Raw genomic sequence first — 22,069 nt, 5'->3', positions numbered from 1 at the left:
GAACAGGTACTAGCCAGTTCCAACCCCTAACCCTGAAGTGTAATAAGTTATGTAGGCACAACCACAGTAGGCCTAATGTTATTTTTAATCAGTTTAATTTTGTACACAGGAATGTAAATGTGTCTGTTTGACCCTTCAGCCTCATATACATCACAAGACTGACAGTTTATTATTGACATGGTCTGCACAGAAGTGAGACTCACATTTTACAGCTGGTTTTATGGATTTATGTTGTGCTTTGCCCAGTTTCTTGTAAATGTGACTTCCATAGGAGAAGATGGAGTTAAAACTCCTCCTCAGGTCTTGGCTCCACCTGCTTTAGGAAATTTACCAAAGCTTTGCTCCTCCCTTAAGGCCGCCTCTCTTCCTCTAAATGTGATGCATGGGGATGTTTGTGTTTTGAAATTGCACATGCAACATGTTTAAAACCAAGCTAACACTCCCACTTCAGGACAAATGAAGCAAGGTGCAGAAGTGAACACATCTTCTCTGAAGACACAAAGACAAGGCAAGGCATCTTTATTTATATAGCGCATTTCATACCAAGGCAACTCAATGTGCTTTACATAAAGACAAAACATTTTTTTTTTAACCCTTATGTGGTGTTCGGGTCAAATTGACCCGTTTCAAATTTTTACTAAAAGAAAAAATATACAAGGATACGACTTTTCGACCTGAAAATCCATGGCCTTGGCTTATTTTATGTGAAGAACGTGTGAAAGAAAAAAAAAATATTGACATGATATGCTACAATACCCCTACGCATTTATGTCCTTCACAGGATGTTCGGGTCAATTTGACCCGGATGAAATACATTGACTGACAGACAGGCAGACACACACACACACACACACACACACACACACAGACTTACATGGATGCAGACACACACAAACACACACACATATACAAACACACACACGTACACACAAACACACAGAGACACACACACACACTTACATGGACACAGACACACAAACACATGCAAGCACACACAGAGACACACACACACTTACATGGACACAGACATACACAAACACAAAGAGACACACACACACTTACATGGACACACACACGTGCACAGAGACACACACACCTACATGGACACACACACAAACGCACACACAGAGACACAAAGACACGCACGCACACACAGAGACACACACACACTTACATGGACACACACACGCAAGCACACACAGAGACACACACACACACTTACATGGACACAGACACACAAACGCACACGCACGCACACACAGAGACACACACACACACACACACACACTTACATGGACACACACACAAACACACGCACACAGAGACATACACACACTTACATGGACACAGACACACAAACACGCACACACAGAGACACACAAACTTACATGGACATAGACACACACAGACACACAAACACACGCACACACAGAGACACACACACACTTATATGGACACAGACACACACACTTACATAGACATAGACACACAAACACGCACACACAGAGACACACACATGGACACACACATGGACACAGACACACACACTTACAGACACAGACACACAAACACGCACACACAGACACACACATGGACACACACACGCACAGACACAGAGACACACACACACTTACATGGACACAGACACACACACACAGACACAGACAAACTTACATGGACATAGACACACACAGACACACAAACACACGCACACACAGAGACACACACACACACTTACATGGACACAGACACACACACTTACATAGACACAGACACACAAACACGCACACACAGAGACACACACATGGACACAGACACACACACGCACAGACACACACAAACTTACATGGACATAGACACACACAGACACACAAGCACACACACACACACACACACACACACTTATATGGACACAGACACACACACACTTACAGACACAGACACACAAACACGCACACACAGAGACACACACATGGACACACACACGCACAGACACAGAGACACACACACACTTACATGGACACAGACACACACAAACACCCCAAGGCTTTACTATAGTGGATTTTTTACATACATTATAACTTTATCACAAAAAACGAATGACACTTCCATTGTTAAATGTGATCTAGCAGAGATTAATTGCAAACATGATTCATGTATGTTATCTATATTGTTTGGAACTGAGATAAAGAAAATATATGTTGGAGTTTTTTTATGTAAATATTTAGTTATATATTTCTTTTAAAACCAACAATAATGTTCCGGGTCAATTTGACCCGAACAGTTCCAAAGGGTCTAAAATGTGAACATAACACAAGGGTTAAAGAACAGCATAAAACAGCATTAAAAAAAGAAGAAAAAACACACACAGTTAAAAAGCAGGAGCAAAGAAGAATAAAAAAGTAAAATAAAATAAAATAGATGAAGTTAAAAGTTCTTAAAAAGAGCTCAGCTATAAGCTTTTAACCTGGATTTAAAAGTGCTCACAGTTGGAGCTGATCTCAGTTCTGCTGGTAGTTTGTTCCAGTTGTGTGCAGCATAACAGCTCAATGCTGCTTCACCATGTCTAGTTTGAACTCTGTGCTCCACTATCTGACCTGAGTCAGTAGATCTCAGAGCTCTACTGGGTTTATACTCTACTAACATGTCATTAATGTATTCTGGACCTAAGCCATTCAGTGATTTGTAGACCAGTAGCAGAACTTTAAAATCTATTCTGTAGCTGACTGGGAGCCAATGTAAGGTCTTAAGAACTGGGGTGATGTGATGTGATCTCTTTGTTCTGGTTAAAACTCGAGCTGTAGCTGTTTGATACTTTTTGGGGGGAGTCCAGTCAGAAGACCGTTAACAGTAGTCTAGTCTATTGGAGATGAAGGCATGAATCAGCTTCTCCTGATCAGTTTGCGACATAAAACCCTTAATTCTGGATATGTTTTTAAGTTGATAAAAAGCTTATTTGGTGACTGATTTGATATGGCTTTTGAAGGTCAGATCTGAGTCTATCAGCACGCCAAGGTTTCGGACTTTGTCTTTAGTTTCTAAAGACAATGACTCAAGAGCAACCCTCTTCTCTCTATTGCCAAAAACAATGATCTCAGTTTTTTCTTGATTTAACTGAAGGAAATTTTGGTTCATCCAATTTTTGACTTGCTCTAAACAGTGACATAATGGGCCCTAGTTTGGTGGCGCAGCGCAGGTGGCGCAAGGTAGCGCAGCCGGTGTAATGCAAGTTTCGACCAGCGCAGCCTAGCGCAAAGTCAGATTGGCAGATTGGTAGATCGCGCTGCGCTGAGATAGGTGTGTCCGCGCAGCAGGGGGAGGCGTCACAGATTCAGCTTGGCGCAGTGGAAGTTTCGTGCGAAAATGTCCCGCCGAGGGTGCGCTGAAAGCTTGCCGCCTCAAACCAGGTCTACTCTCAGCGCAGGGCAAAGCGCAGCAGGTGCAGTGGAAGTTTGGCTGCCCGGTGCGCAGTGCACACACGTCACCAAGACCTCACAGGCAGGTTTCCACAGTTCCAGGCACATTTCAATGCAATAAATATCCACAATAACCACTATTTAATGCAACTAATGGAATCAACACGTGAATTTATATCTATATAGATTGTCCCGTCACATCTGGCGTCAGATCAAAGGCTGTCGGCACGTGTAATGGAAACTCCACCTGAATTAACACAGCAGGGACGAACTGGCACTGAAAAGCAGCTGTGGATGTCCCAAGAGCAGGACTGTGAGGGTGGATAACTGCATGTCGCTGCCGTGTTGAGATACAACTGTGCCGTTGTGATGATCCGCTTTATTTATTTATTTACTTACTTATTAATTTATTAGCGGGCGAGCGACTGCGTCGTCACGCAACCATAATGAAAAACAAAACACAAGTCATCATCTCTCTCTGCCCACCACAACAGCCTCGGTGTCAGATAGTCAGTATATAGCCTATACTCAGCATCTCTCATCACAGAAAAAAAAGAGAGACGGACAGACAGAGAGAGAGAGAGAGCGTGCTTTACGCTGATTTCATCCCTGTTACTGTACGCATGGTGTTTGTTTATGTTGTGATTAGAGTACACCTCTCATCTTTCTTACACAGGGTTTGAATAAATGTGATTTTCTTTATTAGTTGTTGTTTTTTTACCCTGGGCAGCGGTTCTCAGTGTATCAGATCAAACCTGATTAAGGATATTAGTAAACTCATTATTCAGCCACTCTGAGCTCGGACCTCCGGACCAAAACACCTGTTTCCTCCTGGGAGAGGTTCGGCCTCTGGCGTCACTGTCTCCTCCGTCCGTGTCAAAGTATAAAATGACAAACTTGCAGTGCGCATCGCCCGCGGCGCAGTTAAAGGTGAGGAGAGGAGCTCATTTGATTGGTGAAGATCCAAATCGGCTGTGTTAATCCCACTTCACGCCTTTCTCTCCTCCTCCTGTCTCCCTCCCGCCCTGTCTCCTCCCCCTTTGCCGTTTGCGCCGGTAGGAGGGACAAGGGGAGTACCTGCGCTGGCCTGCATCAGACTGCGCTGCCCACCAAACTTGCAAAATGCACCTGGACACGCCTTGTTGGCGTGGCGAAGCTGCGCTGTGCTTAGACTGCGCTCGGTCCAGGAAACTAGGGCCCAATGACTCTATTGGACTGCAGTCATCTGGAGACAGTGCGAGATATATCTGTGTTTCATCTACATAACTATGATAGTTGACATTAGAATTCTGCAGAATTTGACCCAAAGCAGATTGAACAGAAGGGGTCCAAGGACTGATCCTTGAGGAACTCCACATGTCCTAGCCACTCGATCGGATTGATAACTACCAATGGTCACAAAATAACTCGGTTCTTCCAAGTAGGACCTGAACCATTTTAGGACTGTCCCGCTGAGTCCTGCCCCGGTTTCCAACCTGTTCAGCAGTATACTGTGATCCACATTCTTAAACGCAGCACTGAGATCCAACAGGACCAGAACTGACACCTTGCCTGAGTCGGTGTTCAACCTTATGTCATTTAACACTCTAATAAGAGCTGTTTCTGTACTGTGGTGAGGTCGGAAGCCTGATTGAAATTTGTCAAAAAGTCCACTGGAGTTCAAGAAGTTACTGATGTGGCTAGGTGAAGAGGGCCCGGGCGGGGATTGAACCCACACCTCCCGGGTAATAGTCATGTGCGCTTGCCAGTCACCCAAAGCGACATCCCCTTGGCCAAGTAGCCAGGGCACATGATCAATTGGAGGCATAGTGACAGGACCACCACTGTCACATCTCTCCCCCTCTTTTCACAAGCACGTCCTCGTGCTTCCGCGCAGGCTGCCACACATTAGGAATCCATGGACCCACCCCTAGTGCTACATGGATCCTGCCAACAACGCCAGAATGTGGCAAGGTGAAGAGGGCCCGGGCGGGGATTGAACCCACACTTCCCGGGTAAGAGTCATGCACGCTTGCCAGTCACCCAAAGGGACGTCCCCTTGGCCAAGTAGCCAGGGCACATGATCAATTGGAGGCATAGTGACAGGACCACTGTCACACTGAGTTGATTAAAAACCACTTTCTCAACGATTTTGGCTATAAAGGGAAGATTTGAGATGGGTCTGTAGTTGGTTAAAATGGTAGTATCCAACGCTCTCTTTTTTAAGAGTGGCTTGATGGCAGCTACTTTCAGGGGTTTAGGAAACGTGCCTGATTGAAGTGAGCAATTTATTATTTGCTGCAGATCTGTTTGGACAGAGCTTACAATAGTTTTAAAAAAGTCAGATGGCTTTGTGTCAAGACAACATGTTGATGATTGAAGATGCTGAACTGTTTCTTCTACGGTTTTTTGGTCAACTGTATTAAACTCTGACATTACAGTTTAATCCTAGGTGATTTTAGGGATTGCATCATTGTATTATTTTGCTGATTTGTGTTGATATTTAGGCTTATAGATTTGATTTTTTCATTGAAAAAGCAAGCAAATTCATTGCATTTTTCTCTGGAGGAGAGTTCTGAAACTATTTCTTTTGGGGGGTTGTAAGCTTATCAACCATAGCAAACAGAGCGCGAGTGTTGTTGATGTAATTATTAATCATTTCAGAAAAAGTGTTGCTGTCTAGCCTTGAATAATTCATGGTTAAAATTACAAAGACTTTGTAGAGGTCATGGTGAATTTGAAGTTTAGCTTTTCTCCATTTACGCTCTGATTTCCTGCATTCTGTTTTCAGAGCCTTTACCATCATATGAAGAAGAGGACTCCTCGCCAACATGTCTAGTATATATAGGGACAGGGACATGAGGAACTCAGGTGAGACATTTATCCTTTATCTTTCATCTTGAAAGTGAATTAGTTGATTAACATACAGCTTTAATTATCAATATGATATGCTGTCAATCAAAATACTGCATGCAACAAATCTTTTTTTAAACCTTTTATTACCTTGTTATACACCTTTCAGTGAAAACCGTGTCACTCTCTCAGTTATCATTATTGAGATTCATAACAGAGGCAGGTTCTTCATACTCTGGTCATTATCAGTATAGTAAAACAGATGATTAGCAAATGAAGAAGAGGATTAGCATTGCAGCAGTGCTATATAAACGGCAAACACAATTATAACAGAAAACATTGGTCAAATAGGAACATTAAAAATAGCAGAAGAGAAGGTCAGCTCAGACACAGTTTCACGGTCTACAGTTATTGCACATGTCCCAAGTATTGTAAACTGATGTCTCTGAGTAGAAACTAAAATGCCACATGATAAATATCATACAGCCAATAAATAATTACTTAAAGACAATCATTTGAAATAAATAACAATGAGCACCCGTCACTCTCAGTGTTACTATTGTGATATACGTACATGATACGTTGTTGTTGTTGTTGTTGTTGTTGTTGTTGTTGTTGTTGTTGTTGTTGTTGTTGTTGTTGTTGTTGTTGTTGTTGTTGTTGTTGTTGTTGTTGTTGTTGTTGTTGTTGTTGTTGTTGTTGTTGTTGTTGTTGTTGATGATGATGATGATGATATAACCCCCAAGTTTGAACTGGAAAAGAATTCACTGAAATATGTAAATATGATTGAACATCAAGATTCACAGTTTTGGTTTTGTTTTCTTGCAGCTGGTGAGCCACACTCCTGCAGCTCATTGTGCCTCGGCCCTCTGACCTTCCACAACAAGGCTGTGGGAAGTGCAGTCACCCTGAGAGAGGGCTGTCACATCGCAGAGAGGAGAGAGGGCACGTTCAGGAACGGCGTGGTGTTCAGCAACCGCCCAGTGAAGATCCACGAGAAGGTTCATCTCAGGGTGGAGAAAGATGTTTTGAGGTGGACAGGAGGTCTGCGTGTGGGCTTCACCAATGTGCCGCCCTCAGCCAGATCCCTACCTCTGCCTGGTTTGACCATCCCAAACCTCACTGAGCAACCCGGGCACTGGGCTGCTCCTTTGTATGAATACAACTGCCAAGCTGGTTCAGAGTTAAAGTTCTGGGTTTCAAAAGATGGCAGCATATACGTCCAAACCAGCAACAAGAAATGCAAAGTACTAGAAGGAGTGGACCTCAGCAAGCCACTGTGGGCCATGATAGACATCTACGGACAGACAAGCTCCATTTCCCTCCTGGGTAAATATACTAACAAACTAATGATGTACTGGTTTGAACGACTGCTTTAAAAAAAGATCAAATAATTTAACCTCTCTCCTTTTCATTGTTGCAGGATCACAGAAAACGATGGGGGTTTTCACCAAAAGATCCTGTCCTGCACCTGTACGTAGATGCCTCACCTCAACTGATGTTGAAAGCCTCAACAGTTCGATGCCTGATCTCTTCGACTTCAGTTTCGACATGAGCGACCCAGCAGGTTAGAAGAATCCTTCTGGTCAAATGAGTTCTAATTGCATATTTGACCACAGAGAGGGGGGTGTAATTGTCTTTGTGTTGGAGTTGTCAGTTGCAATTAAAATTTCCTCTCTTCTGATTATAGAAACCCGTTGTGTGGCGTGTTTGGATGGAGAGGCCGACATGGTTCTTCTGCCTTGTAGCCACCGGTGTTTATGTGAGAGCTGCTACCTCAGAGTCCTGGTGGAGTCTGGTACCTGCCCTCTGTGTCGAAAAGAGATGTGAGCACCATCAGTGGAGGGCAGACGTGTGCCTAAGCCCCAACACACCAGAAACGTATTGACTGACTGTAAAAAAAACCAAACAAACTATATGCTATGAATGGCACCTGCCTGTGCAGAAACGTTTGGAGTAGCTATGTCCACAGTGTCCCTCCCTGAAACCTAGTCCTGGTTTTCTCACTCTTTCTTCCTTGATAAGTGAATATTGGGCTGCTAATGAGGACAACCTGTGATATTTTTTGCACTTACCATAATGTTCAAATGTAAATAATGTAATATATCCTATTATATTTCCCCTCAGGGTTGTAAATCTTGTAATCTTTGTAAAGTTAATGTTTGTATGAATATTATGTTTTGTATTGTTTAATTATGAAAATGTCTGTGAAAGAGTCTACTTTCTACTAATTAAATTCCTTCCTTCCTACATCTATTCACTTATTAAGTTGATACTCATCCCTTAACATGATTTATTAAATGGGATTATTATAATTCATGAAAGAACTTGACAATACAATTTCCATTCATGTTCCACTCACTGATTTGTTCAGCGTCGGATATTGTTTAGTTTTCTGTTCTGTTACAAGGTCATGAATGAAACCTCGAAATAAGAGAGTGTTACTGAGTAGATTTTGAAAATGCAATCTTGTTGATTTGTAATTTTTAAAATTAATGCAAGAGCAGCAATTGATATAAAATATCAATATCTGCAATGATCCATACTGCAGATACACATCAGAGGAGTTTACACCTACAGCTGCGGATCCTTGTTCTTGTGACAGTTCACAAACATGTAAAACATGTTCAAATGTGAAAGTACAAACAAGAAAGCCAGCAACACTCGGTGTCCTTCGTTACAAACCTTTAATTTAACACTCTATGTAAGTGATTGCTGTCGGAAGATATAACTATTTAAGACTTATATTAACACAAATATATCACTTACTTCTGCTTTAACATTAGTTTAACTTAACGTTAGTTATCCTAACATAACGGTTACAGCCGACACCAATAATGTTAAGTCCTATTTTTTTCCCTCTATTGGACGTTATCTGGCTGGAAAAAGGTAGAAGTGACGGGACCGGTAAGCCGTTGTCAAAGCAAAAAAAAAAAAAAAAAAAAGCTCCAGAACTAGAGGGGGGGCTGGCCGGCCTGCTGCCCGGGCGCTGGTGTGCGGATGAGTGAAGGAGGGAGACTCGGTCTCTGGAGCTCACCATGGTTACATAGATAGCAGACGCTTTTTAGGCTACATTTTTGTCCTCGCGCTTATGACACGCGCTGTCCCTGCAGATTGGCAGCTGACTTGAGAATGATATTAGGCTACTCTGGTTAACTGTTGAGACAATTGAAATTGGTGTGACCGGCACTAGTGTTACTTGTGTATGACAACGCCACTCTCTTTAAAGGGGAGAGACCCTGGACTACACGCAGTGTGACTAATTTACAGCAACCACTCCCCACTCAGGTTAATACCTATTAGGGCAAGGACAAGCAGAGGCTTTTGAAGTTATACAAAAATAAAGTTTATTTTAACAATATCCCCTCAACAATAAAATCAATACTTTTGTATTTGATCAGGCTGATACCTAGAGTTGGACACACACATAACCAGGTGAATACTGTTATGCATTTAAAGGTTCGAAGGCACTACACACTTCAAAGACACTGCACACTTAAAGGTTCAAAGGCACTGCACACTTAAACAGCTCAAAACACTGTATACTGAAAGGTTCAAAGGCACTGCACACTTAAACAGTTCAAAAACACTGTATACTTAAAGGTTCGAAGGCACTGCACACTTCCAGAGCAAACATTAAATTCTACGACACCATGGAAAGGTGGATGGTCACAACTATCAAGATATAAGCGCAACAAAACAAAAACAAAAATGGAGACACTAATTATAAGGATCTCTGGGAGGAGAGAACAGTGGCTGCCCTGCCGACGTGTGTCGCCAGTTCAGCCTACAAAACAGAATAAATACATTACAAGAAATTCAACAGTATTATTAAAACTGACCCAGATGATACCCATGCAGTCTCTCGTACCTGCTTTGAGCTAAGCTGTAGCGCATCCAGGTAATACAGTAGATAGACTGGGACAGCTAATGCTGCTGGTCATAAAGTGCTGATGATTAATATCTACAAATATAACAGGAAATACAAAGTTAAATAAACCACCGAATGTACAGCAGCAGACAGGTGGCAACATCATATTAGGTGGACATATTATTAGTAGCTCCCACCTTAAACTGCTACGAGGTAAGGCCTACAGGTATGAGGTACAATGCAGTTTAACCCTCATGGCACCAACAGACACACTAAAATGCACTGAGAAGTAATATAACAGGAAATACAAAGTTAGATAAACCACAGAATGTACAGCAGCAGACGGGTGGCAACACCATATTAGGTGGGCATATTATTAGTGGCTCCCACCTTAAACTGCTACGAGGTAAGGCCTACAGGTACGAGGTACAATGCAGTTTAACCCTCATGGCACCAACCGACACACTAAAAATGCAAGGACAGGTAAATAATCTAAACTCAATAAAACACAAGCATATAGACCCAGAAAAGTGTTTACCTCTTTTCTTCTCAGACCTACGACGCCGGCAACAGGAGCATGGACGAGGGTGAGCTACGAGAACAAACGTGGACTTGCAAAGTCCCGCGAGATCCTAGTCTCATGTACTGTGTGGCTGCTGTTGCTAGGTTCCCCACCTGGTGACCTGGGTCCTAGCGTCCCATATGTTACATACACCCCCACTTTAAAAGGTCGCCGTCCCGGTGACATAACTCACTTTACTTAGCAGGAACATTAGTCTCGTGGCCTGTGTGCTAAAGGGTCTGGAGGCCGTTGGGCTAGGGGTTGGGGTAGACGGAATGGGTTTGAATGCTGCCCAGCTGTGGTTCGGTGGGAGCGCCGTATCATCTCTGGTCCCAACAAGAACTGGGGGGCTGTTTCTGGCCCTTCAGGAGAGGGTGGATTGCTCTCTGGGAGACCTACAGGTTCTTCCATGGACACAAGGCCAGTCTCTGGGGGCTGGGGGTCTGGGGCTGGCTCCTGTTCGGCAATAGAGCTAACGTTACAGGGGGAGCTGATGAAACCTGACAGAAGGCTGCTGTTACTGTCCTCATCCTCGCTAGCGTTTCCTAAGGGGGGGTTTCATCCCTCTGTCGGGGGGGAGGGGGGCCACTAGTGGTTCTGAGACCAGCACGCCTCTCTCAGTGATTGGTCTTAGTTCAGAGCGATGAACAGTTTTCTGCTGTTCTGGGTTGGATCGGGACTGGATCTTGTATACTGTACCGACATTATCCAGGCATTTCACCACTTGGTAGACTGTTGATTCCCAGACATCTTGGATTTTTCTACGTCCTAGTACATGGTTCTTCCGATAGACCAGAGTGCCAACTGGAAGGATGGCTGTGGTTGTTGGAGGTTGGCGCTGCTCTCTGGCTGTGGCAGCTGCCTCCAAATGCTTTTTAGCTGCCACATACACAGAAGCCAAGTGATCTTGATGCTTGGTGACCCAGTCATCTGGTGTGATTGAAGCTGGCTCCTCATCCGCTTGCCCCAGTAGTAGGTCAACAGGTAGCTGGGGTTTCTGACCAAACATCAGTTCGTATGGTGAATGACCTGTTGACTGGTGGACTGTTGTATTGTAAGCAAACACCAACTGGGGGAGCAATTGAGGCCATTTTCGCTTTTTCTCTCCTGGGAGGCAGCGCAAGAGATCAAAAAGGGTTCGATTAAACCTCTCGCATTGTCCATTTCCCTCTGGGTGGTAAGGGGTCGTCCTGCTTTTTGCAATCCCATACAGCTGGCAAAGGCGTTTGAGTAGTTCACCTTCAAAGTTGCGGCCTTGGTCCGAATGAATTCTTTTAGGCACTCCATAGGTGTAAAACCATTTTTCCGTGAGAATTTTAACAACAGTATGGGCCTTCTGGTCCGATGTTGGATATGCTTGAGTGAATTTGGAGAAAACGTCGGTCACGACCAAGACATGCTCTCTCCCATCACTGGCTCTTTCCAAGGTGGTAAAGTCAATGGCAACGACCTCTAAAGGTTTGGAGGCCGTCAGATGTCCCATGAACGTCCGGACTGAGGGCCGCACTGCTTTGGCAATGATGCAACGTTCACACTCTTTGCACCACTGGTCAATGTCTGAACGCATATTTGGCCAGTAGCATCTTTCTCTGACCAAGGCTGTCGTCCTTTCTGCCCCCTGGTGGCCGTGATTGTCATGTAAATTGGTCAGTACTTCTGCTTGTAGTGCTTTTGGTAATAGCAGCTGGTGAACTGTCTGTCGGCTTGGGGGCATCTGTACCTCTCTGTAAAGCACATTGTCCTTTTCCTTGATTCTCCTCCATTGTCGGACAAGCTCCAAAACCTGGTTGGGTTCTCTAGACCGTTCTGCTCTGTTTGGGGGGCGTCCTCTCCTCCAGTAGGGGAGAAATGCTTTGACCACTGGGTCTGTGGCTTGCAGGGCCTGCAGATCAGCCTTCTCCCGCACCGGAGCTGCGTCCACTGCCATGACGTTACCAGTGAGCTGTGGTTGTGTGGGAGAGTACTTTTTAGAGCCAGTCATTTGTGATGGAATGTTAAAACCAGGCACGATGTCAGAAATGGAATGTACTGCTGGGGTGTTCGGTTGACGGGAAAGGGCATCAGCATTACGGTTGGCTGCTCCGGGGCGGTATTTAATGTCAAAGTTGAAACTGGCCAATTCGGATGCCCACCGTTGCTCTACAGCTGCTAGCTTGGCCGTCTGGAGGTAGCTCAGGGGGTTGTTGTCTGTGTACACGGTGAAAGCCGTCCCCAGAAGGTATTCCCTGAACTTTTCTGTGATGGCCCACTTCAAAGCAAGGAATTCTAATTTCATGGAGCTGTAGTTTGACATGTTTCGTTCACTTGGTCTAAGCCCCCGGCTGGCAAATGCGATTGGCCGACGGGCTCCATCCTGTTCTTGAGCAAGTACTGCACCCAAGCCCTGGTGGCTGGCATCCACTTCTAGGATAAAGGGCTTCTTGAAGTCGGCGTAGCCAAGGACAGGAGTAGTGACAAGCTTGTTTTTAAGTGTCTGAAATGCTTTTTCACATGACTCACTCCACTGTCCTTCCAACTTGGCACTGACCTTTGACCTTGGTTTTTTCTTGCTTCCTTCTAGCTCTCCAACCAGTCGATGAAGCGGGGCTGCATGCTTTGCGAACCCTTCTACAAAACGCCTGTAGAAGGAGGCAAAACCCAAGAAGCCGCGTAATTCAGTGACGGTGGATGGGCGCTTCCACTCTGCCACTGCCCTGGTCTTCTCTGGGTCGGTTGCCACACCGGCAGGGGAGATGATATGACCAAGGTATCGCACCTCCCGCTGAAAAAAATGGCATTTAGACATCTTCAGTTTCAGGTTATGCTGCTGGAGCCGACTCAGGACCATCTCCAACCGCTGCAGGTGTTGACTGAAGGAGGTGGAGAAAATTATGATATCGTCTAAATACAGCAGCAATGACTGAAAACTCTGATCCCCGAAGATACGTTCCATTAGGCGCTGGAAAGTTCCTGGCGCATTACAAAGTCCAAATGGCATTCTGTTAAACTCGAAGAGGCCAAACGGGGTGCAGAATGCCGTCTTCTCTTTGTCTCTCTCTGACATTGGCACCTGGTTGTATCCACTTGCCAAGTCGAGCGTTGAGAACCATTTGGCACCAGTAAGAGCATCCAAAGATTCTTCAATGCGCGGCAGCGGATATGCGTCTTTCCTCGTCTTGGCGTTGAGTTGTCGATAATCGACACACAGCCGGATGTCACCACACTTTTTCTGGACAACCACAATGGGGGAGGAGTAAGGGCTGGAGCTCACTCTCACAATCCCTCGCTGTAACAGTTCTTGTATGTGGGACTTGACAAGTGAAAATTGAGATGGGGGGAGACGGCGGTACCGCTGACGAACAGGGACGTCATCTATCAGTGGGATCTCATGGTAGATCAGGTCAGTACAACCCAAATCCCCATCATCCAGGCTGAATGCGTCTCGGTACTTTGTCAGCAAACTCTTGGCTGCTTGTGCATCATTAACAGGGAGATCGGGCCAATTCAGTTCACTCAGGCCAGGGAGGGGGTGGGGGGGGGAGGCCTCTACTGCCGTAGACTGGATGAATACCACCTGCCGGCCTTCGTCCTGTGTCTGCTCCTCCACCTGTACAGCCTGGGAAGAGGAATGTAGATCGGCCAAATGTAACGTCCCCAACACTGTTTTTTATCTCAGCCACTGGTCTTCCTCACCAACATTAACAACAGGGATGTTGACAGTTCCTCTGGAAACAGTGAGGAGGGCGCTAGATATGAGCAGGTTCATGGGTAACCGACCTTTTCCGTAGGGCAGAGGCTCCAGCAATACAGTACCAAGGGCTGGGCCTGGGCCTTGATTGCAGGTGGCCTGGACGAACTGTAGGGAGCCCGCTGGTATCCGGATTGCCGGTCCCGGTGGTGTCACAGCCTCCCCTACATGGCCGGTCTGCAAGAGGCGGTCCATCTGTTGGTACTCTGACAATGCACGCCCCCATTCCCTCTCAGCTTGTTTTACTAGAGGAGAAGAAAAGAGATTGTCACCATGTTCCCTGAATAATACAGAGTAACAGCCACTGATAATGTTCATTCCCAACAGACCAGGTACTACAGTTTTCCTTTGTTGGGAAGCTGGATCAGGGGGGTCTTTTACCACCAGGATGCCCATCTGTGGGAGGGTGGTGCCGAGAACTTCAACATCTAACTCCACATACCCCAAATATGGAATATCTAATCCATTAGCTGCTGTTAATTGGAGCCAGGTACAAGATTTCAGTTGCTCATTTGTTTGTGGCATCAGATACTGTTCAAAGAAAGCCTGTGTTACAGTAGTTACCATTGATCCAGTATCAAGTAAGGACGGCACCTCCACCCCCCCTACTCTGATCTTTACTACTGGGCAGCGTCCAATTAGCCGGGATGCCAGACTTGCCTGTTTTGAACCCACAAATCCCCCTTCTGGTATCGGGTTCCCAACACCAGAGGGCGCTAGTTTTCCTGCTGCTCCACTGCATTCACTCTTGCTCCCACCCATTGGCCCCGTCCCCGTGATCCCACCCCCCCAGGGAGGCCACCCATTTCAACCCGACAAAATCTAGCAATATGACCTGCCTTGTGACACCGCATGCATATTGGTTTTCCATCTGGCTGGAACTGGTATTGTTTTGGCCTGCTGCTGCTGGGGGGATCCTGGGGGCTTGTATAATTAGGGGCAGTGGACGAAGAGCCTAAGTGTTTAAGAATGGCATCTAGCTGTACTTGCTGTTTGCGTAAACACTCCTTCAATTCTGCCAGCTCATCACTGGACCTAGCAGCAATGGCGTTGGTGTCGACATCACCTTGACCTAATCCTGAAGCATTCGAATCACAGGAGTATGCTCGTGCTCTTTGTCCACAAGCAGGGGGCCCTCGCTTTTCCCATTTGATAGCTGCATTACGTACATCTTTGAAGGAATGGTTAGGATGTTGCCGAACCAAGTGGGCCAATTCACGGTGTAATTTGGTGTCACGTACGTTTTCAATGAATGTGTCACGGATCACCAAATCTGAATTCGAAACCCCCCTTGGATCTTTACTTTCAAGTAGTTCCATCAAATGCAACAAAGCATGGGAAAACTCACGTATGGACTCATTATCCTGTTGCCGGCGTTGAAAAAATTGTCTCTGTAAGCTCACATATGTTTGATCACACCCAAAATTATCAAGCAGTATTGTGAAAATAGCCTCTGGTGTGGCTCTATCAGTTGGAGAGCTAAATTTTACCTCCCGCTTAGCTTCCCCATCTAGCAGATCACAAAGAAATGTTGCTTGTTCAACCTGTGTGTGCTGCACAAACAGTGACTTTTTTGCTTCTTCTACCCAGTCTTCTACAGTTAACCCATCCTGAGCTATATCTCCTGAAAACCGTGGACATTTCCTCTCTCTTGGTGCATACATGTACACCCGCCCCGTTGAATCACTACTGACATTATTAGTTACTATACGGCTAGATGGCCCAGGGGCCTCTACATTTACTGTTCCGTTTCCCCCATCTTTGAGTCTATTATTTTCTGCTTTTAGTTGCTGAACAAGTTCAGTCAAGGCTCTGATTTGTTCCTCTGATTCAGACATTTTAATTGACTTTCTCAAAAAAAAAAAACAACACCACCCAACAATCAATTCTTGGACATGGGTGAGCGAACCCCCCCAAGAATAATGTCTTTGTCCACTGTGTGTGTAAACGCTGGTGGTTCGGCGTTGCAGCTAGAGGGCGGTGTTGCAGCTAGAGTGCGGTGGATGTCCTCTGGATCTCCTCTTGGGCAACCACTGTCCTCCTCCTCCACCCCCAACCCTTGCTACCTTAGTGTCTCCAAATAAATAAAAAAAAACACACAAAAAAAAAAAAAGCCTCCGCAATCCTGCCGACAACGCCAAATGTGACCGGCACTAGTGTTACTTGTGTATGACAACGCCACTCTCTTTAAAGGGGAGAGACCCTGGACTACACGCAGTGTGACTAATTTACAGCAACCACTCCCCACTCAGGTTAATACCTATTAGGGCAAGGACAAGCAGAGGCTTTTGAAGTTATACAAAAATAAAGTTTATTTTAACAATATCCCCTCAACAATAAAATCAATACTTTTGTATTTGATCAGGCTGATACCTAGAGTTGGACACACACATAACCAGGTGAATACTGTTATGCATTTAAAGGTTCGAAGGCACTACACACTTCAAAGACACTGCACACTTAAAGGTTCAAAGGCACTGCACACTTAAACAGCTCAAAACACTGTATACTGAAAGGTTCAAAGGCACTGCACACTTAAACAGTTCAAAAACACTGTATACTTAAAGGTTCGAAGGCACTGCACACTTCCAGAGCAAACATTAAATTCTACGACACCATGGAAAGGTGGATGGTCACAACTATCAAGATATAAGCGCAACAAAACAAAAACAAAAATGGAGACACTAATTATAAGGATCTCTGGGAGGAGAGAACAGTGGCTGCCCTGCCGACGTGTGTCGCCAGTTCAGCCTACAAAACAGAATAAATACATTACAAGAAATTCAACAGTATTATTAAAACTGACCCAGATGATACCCATGCAGTCTCTCGTACCTGCTTTGAGCTAAGCTGTAGCGCATCCAGGTAATACAGTAGATAGACTGGGACAGCTAATGCTGCTGGTCATAAAGTGCTGATGATTAATATCTACAAATATAACAGGAAATACAAAGTTAAATAAACCACCGAATGTACAGCAGCAGACAGGTGGCAACATCATATTAGGTGGACATATTATTAGTAGCTCCCACCTTAAACTGCTACGAGGTAAGGCCTACAGGTATGAGGTACAATGCAGTTTAACCCTCATGGCACCAACAGACACACTAAAATGCACTGAGAAGTAATATAACAGGAAATACAAAGTTAGATAAACCACAGAATGTACAGCAGCAGACGGGTGGCAACACCATATTAGGTGGGCATATTATTAGTGGCTCCCACCTTAAACTGCTACGAGGTAAGGCCTACAGGTACGAGGTACAATGCAGTTTAACCCTCATGGCACCAACCGACACACTAAAAATGCAAGGACAGGTAAATAATCTAAACTCAATAAAACACAAGCATATAGACCCAGAAAAGTGTTTACCTCTTTTCTTCTCAGACCTACGACGCCGGCAACAGGAGCATGGACGAGGGTGAGCTACGAGAACAAACGTGGACTTGCAAAGTCCCGCGAGATCCTAGTCTCATGTACTGTGTGGCTGCTGTTGCTAGGTTCCCCACCTGGTGACCTGGGTCCTAGCGTCCCATATGTTACATTGGTAAAAACAAATGCTTATCAAAATTACAGAAAGAAGTGGCAGGCAGGGAAGTGAAGTTTTACACGATGGCAGAGGGAAAGGGCTTGAGAGTGTGATTGTTGCTGAGATTTAATCAGGTTGATTTGTCAGTGATTTATGACAAGACCGGACACTGCACAGAGCAGCAACCACGAAGACTTGTCATCTCACTGGTCATTAAATAAGACACATTGTTTACTCCAGCACTCCTTAATTCTTTACCAATTCTCCGCCGGACCGCGGCGTGTTTTTTCCTTTTTATTTTGCAGAGCAGTGAGCGAGTGAGCAAGCACCTGATAAACAGCGGATGCGCACCAGATGATTGACCGGGGCAAAAACTGAAACGAGAGGCATACAGAGAGGAAAACACAGCATATCGGCTACAATATAAGGTAGGTAGCCTATGTCCAAAAGGCTTTGTCCTGTCGTCACGACGTGAGTGAGGGAGGATGGTGGTTCAAGTTTAGTGATGAGGAAACTGTCACTAGGTGCGTTTCCATTACCCCTTGAAATGCGCAAAACCTAAATATCGAAATTAAAAACTGGTAATGGAAACACCTACATTTCGAAAAAACTCTCAAATATCGCAAAAAAGTTTTTAGTTTTTGAGACGAATCGATACAAACTTGTATCGCAAAAGTGTAATGGAAACACTTTTTCTACACGTCACCTGCGTCAGCGGAGTTGTGTGTGTCCACGCTGTGTTGGTTTATGTAACTTGAACCACATGTTGAACCACATGTTTATTGTCATGCATTGCTGACGTGGGCATCGTTTCTCAATAAATTAGAAAAACCTTTCCTATCATTCTCCTTTTCCGTGCTGGTTGAAGGAGACTGACTCGCATCCACGCTCCCACTCCCTCCTGCGCCGAAATGTCACCTTAAGTCACATAAACCAGTACGGGTGTGTGGACACAACCACCTTGATGTCAGCGCCTCATCACCGCTGGTGTTAAAAGGCTCCGTTCTTTCTGCAGTCAGGTTAAAGCGCACATCCACCGTGTTGGTAAACAATTAATCCCTCTATATATCAACGGAGGCAACAGTGCTTGAGCAGCTTGGGTTGGAGGTGGTGTGAGTGCGGGCCAGCGGGGGACAGAGGAGGGGGCATTAGAGCTTCAGCACGGAACAACTGGCCCGTGTGAGTGCGTCCTTATTTGTGGCCGCTGCAGCGCCACACGGGCTTTGCCTTTCAGTAATCAAGCGCTGTTTTTGTCTTTGTTAAAAACAGTAACAGCAACAGCTGTAGGCAGCTGAGATGGCGTAGCCACGAGTGTGCCAGTGCCACCCACAGAGGAAGCTGGCATACCCAAAAATGTGATGCATTTTTTGTTTTTGTTATAGTCTATAGCTTCTAACATGTTATCGATCAGTCAATACATTTGTAAAAATCGCCGTCAGGTGATGCGTTGCGACACCTGCACCGGCTCGCGGAGAAACTGGACTAATGGAATAATTAACGAGTTAAAGGCCAAACCACGCCGTCTTGCCCTTTAAATTGAGAGCTGCGCAGGGCGCACAGGAAAGCAGCGATATCGTTGTCCTCTTCTGCTTTGCGATATAAAACCATCAGGCCAAGCTGTTACATAATCATATGTGATGAATGATGAGCCCAGTAGTTGTGTTCAGATGGTTAAATAGCTTTGTTGATCATGCGATCAAAGTAATTTAAGCGCCGTTACGCACGCCGCATCTCTCTCGTCCAGTGCGCTCCTCTCCTCTCCTCCCTCTCCAGTACCGGGCTGCTCAGCTCTGGGACCGGGGCTGAGAGACGTCACCGCTTTCATTCCGTCTGTGATCCCTCTGGTCAGCGCGTTTAGATCCGAGTGGCCTGAGTGTCCCACACCTGAGCTCTGTGCCATAGCGCGCAGCTCCAGCTCAATGAATGACAGCAGGTCTCCCAGTTACCTGCAGCTGCTGCTCAACACTGATCAGAGCAGCTCACCCTTTGCTGAGGTTTTATTATAAACTACGTTTCTTATGCTGCAGCTCCACTATGTTTATTTGTCCCTCTCTCTATTAATGCGTTGGATCAAATTTTTATTCTGCGTTTGTATCCATCCAGCTCTCTGTCCACACTCTCCATGGCGGAAACGGTTACGCGCAAAATGCAGCACACAGGGATTATAATTTATTTATTTATTACGTAGGATTGTAGAATATTGTAGGCTACCTAGTTCAAAAGGCCCGACCTAAATGAATAAAGGTCGTATGAATTATTTATAGGCTAAATATATGGAGCGCCTGGCGCTCCCGCTCCTGCTTTTATTGATCGCCGAGACGTCGGCCGGTGGTCGAGCTCGATCAAAGGCCGACGTCTCGGCGATATCTTGCCAATGAGCAAACGCTCTCCATGCGACGTCTTGGCGACGGAACTTGATGCGTCGGGAATACGTCGGCACGACGTATGTGTGCTATCTGGGCAATAAATAAATGTTTTACAATGACCTGATAAGTCTGCATTACATTTTATTAAGACAGAGACCAAGCTAGTGGACTGGTAGCTCCAGAGGTAGTGGCAGCAGCCGGTCGTTGGCATTCTTTAAGTATTTATAATATTACTGTGCACATGGGAGGAGTTATGAAAGTAGGGACTGCAGTGCGTCACGGCGTCCCCCTCTGTAAGCCTGCCCTTAAGAACACAGACCCCTGAAGCAGAGTGAAACTGTGAAACCCTAACCTCTAAAATTAAGCACTGTACAGAAATGAGTCTTTTTGCATGTTTTTATCAATAAATTTCGAACACTTTTAAAGTGCTAGTTAAATTGCACAGTACCCATTGCACAAGTGTACAGATCACATGGGGTTGCTTATCTGGTCTGTTTTCAATAAGAGATACCAATGTTGGCAGGATTTTAAATACCAATGTTGAGTTAGAGTTAGGGGTTAGGGTTAGCGTATTTTATCATGTTCTCGCAATTCAATAAATCATGCTTCTTCAGAATATTACAGTGATGATACATAGTTGTTGTTTTTTTTATCTAAAAAAACTTTTAGAGCTTGTTTTATGCCGCTTCAACGGATTTTATAGTGGTTTTGCAGGACAGTGCCCAGCATTAAAATACGTATTTGCTGATTACGCTTTAAGTTATTTCTAATATGTCTAAAATTGGACAGATTGAAGTTCATTGTTTTGTTCATTCTGTTAGCAGTTTTCATCTATGTTGGTGGTATATTCAAGTATATTGGTGGTAATGTCATACATTTGCACATACATTTGAAGTCTAATATATATTTAATCTACTGGACATACATATTGCAGTATTTATTAGAATAGAATAGAAAGACCTTATTGTCCACTTTATTGTTTATTATGATACATGTTGATAATATGTGTAGGAGCATTAGTTGATTTGCAGATTGCTTTATGACAGCTTGCGCTTTGACACTATCTCTGGCCTGGTGGTGGCATCTTTGAGATTCTGGCGACATCTGTTGGTTCATCGGCTAAAATACAAACTCACACAGTGGTTCTCCTGTGGAGCCTCTGGGAGGCAGTGTGGTACTGCTTATCATTTGAGTGGTCATTAAATGATCAATTCTGTGAAATGGGAGAATATTTTGGCAAAAAGACTGTTTTTTCAGAAATGGTAGATTGTTCTAGAAAATTATTTCCAGGTTTCCACAAAACAAAAAAAAGAAACATTATATTATGATATAGTAAACCTTAAGACAAATGAAGGCAAAGTTTGAGAAAGTAAATATGTCTTCCAGTATCTGTCAGTGGCATGTTTCTTGCTTGTCAGATTTTTGTCTAAGGTGTCTCTGTGGATCTGTTGCATGACACTCCCTGGGTCGAGTGCCAAGATGGACTACAGAAGAAGAAGCAGACAGATGTGACCTTTGGTTTCTGATCTTGCAGGCAGCCAACCTGTTAAATATTTATCTTGGATGGCAGAGCTGAGAGCTGCTTCTGGACTCAGGCTGAAGAAATCCAGCAGACGTCTGCACACTCATATCTCCGGACAAGGAAGAATAGGAGTGGGAGCTGTCGCATGAACTTCCCTGGGGGCTTCAATTGTGCACTGCTGTTACAGAAATGCAGCTGATGAGACTGGATTTATAAAAGGAAAGCAGTAGCACTTCTCCTTTT

At 44.8% G+C, this 22,069-nt stretch overlaps 1 protein-coding gene and 2 long non-coding RNA genes across 3 annotated transcripts in view; 1 reads left to right on the top strand and 2 right to left on the bottom strand.

The window, feature by feature from the left end:
* The window catches only part of LOC146981729 (uncharacterized), a 30,299-nt gene extending 22,098 nt beyond the window's left edge, over positions 1–8,201 (top strand). The window contains exon 4 of the mRNA XM_085787222.1: positions 7,939–8,201. Within this exon, the coding sequence (XP_085643348.1) occupies positions 7,939–8,078 (140 nt within the window). The 3' untranslated portion in view covers positions 8,079–8,201. The remainder of the gene's footprint in view (positions 1–7,938) is intronic.
* A 1,971-nt stretch (positions 8,202–10,172) lies between these two features.
* Positions 10,173–11,217, bottom strand: LOC146981728 (uncharacterized). Its single transcript, XR_015036654.1, has 3 exons — positions 10,658–11,217; positions 10,510–10,584; positions 10,173–10,401 (listed from the first exon to the last, which is right to left on the bottom strand). It is a non-coding gene; the product is annotated as an uncharacterized LOC146981728 (long non-coding RNA).
* A 6,079-nt stretch (positions 11,218–17,296) lies between these two features.
* On the bottom strand, positions 17,297–17,947 carry LOC146981727 (uncharacterized). The gene is made up of 3 exons (XR_015036653.1): positions 17,782–17,947; positions 17,634–17,708; positions 17,297–17,525 (listed from the first exon to the last, which is right to left on the bottom strand). It is a non-coding gene; the product is annotated as an uncharacterized LOC146981727 (long non-coding RNA).
* Positions 17,948–22,069: the final 4,122 nt, after the last annotated feature.

Source organism: Trachurus japonicus, chromosome 9, assembly GCF_045865225.1.
Source record: "Trachurus japonicus isolate A0001 chromosome 9, Traja_1.0".
Taxonomy (NCBI): Eukaryota; Metazoa; Chordata; class Actinopteri; order Carangiformes; family Carangidae; genus Trachurus; species Trachurus japonicus.
Note: the sequence above shows the minus strand (reverse complement) of the source record. Positions and strands in the feature narration are given on the sequence as shown.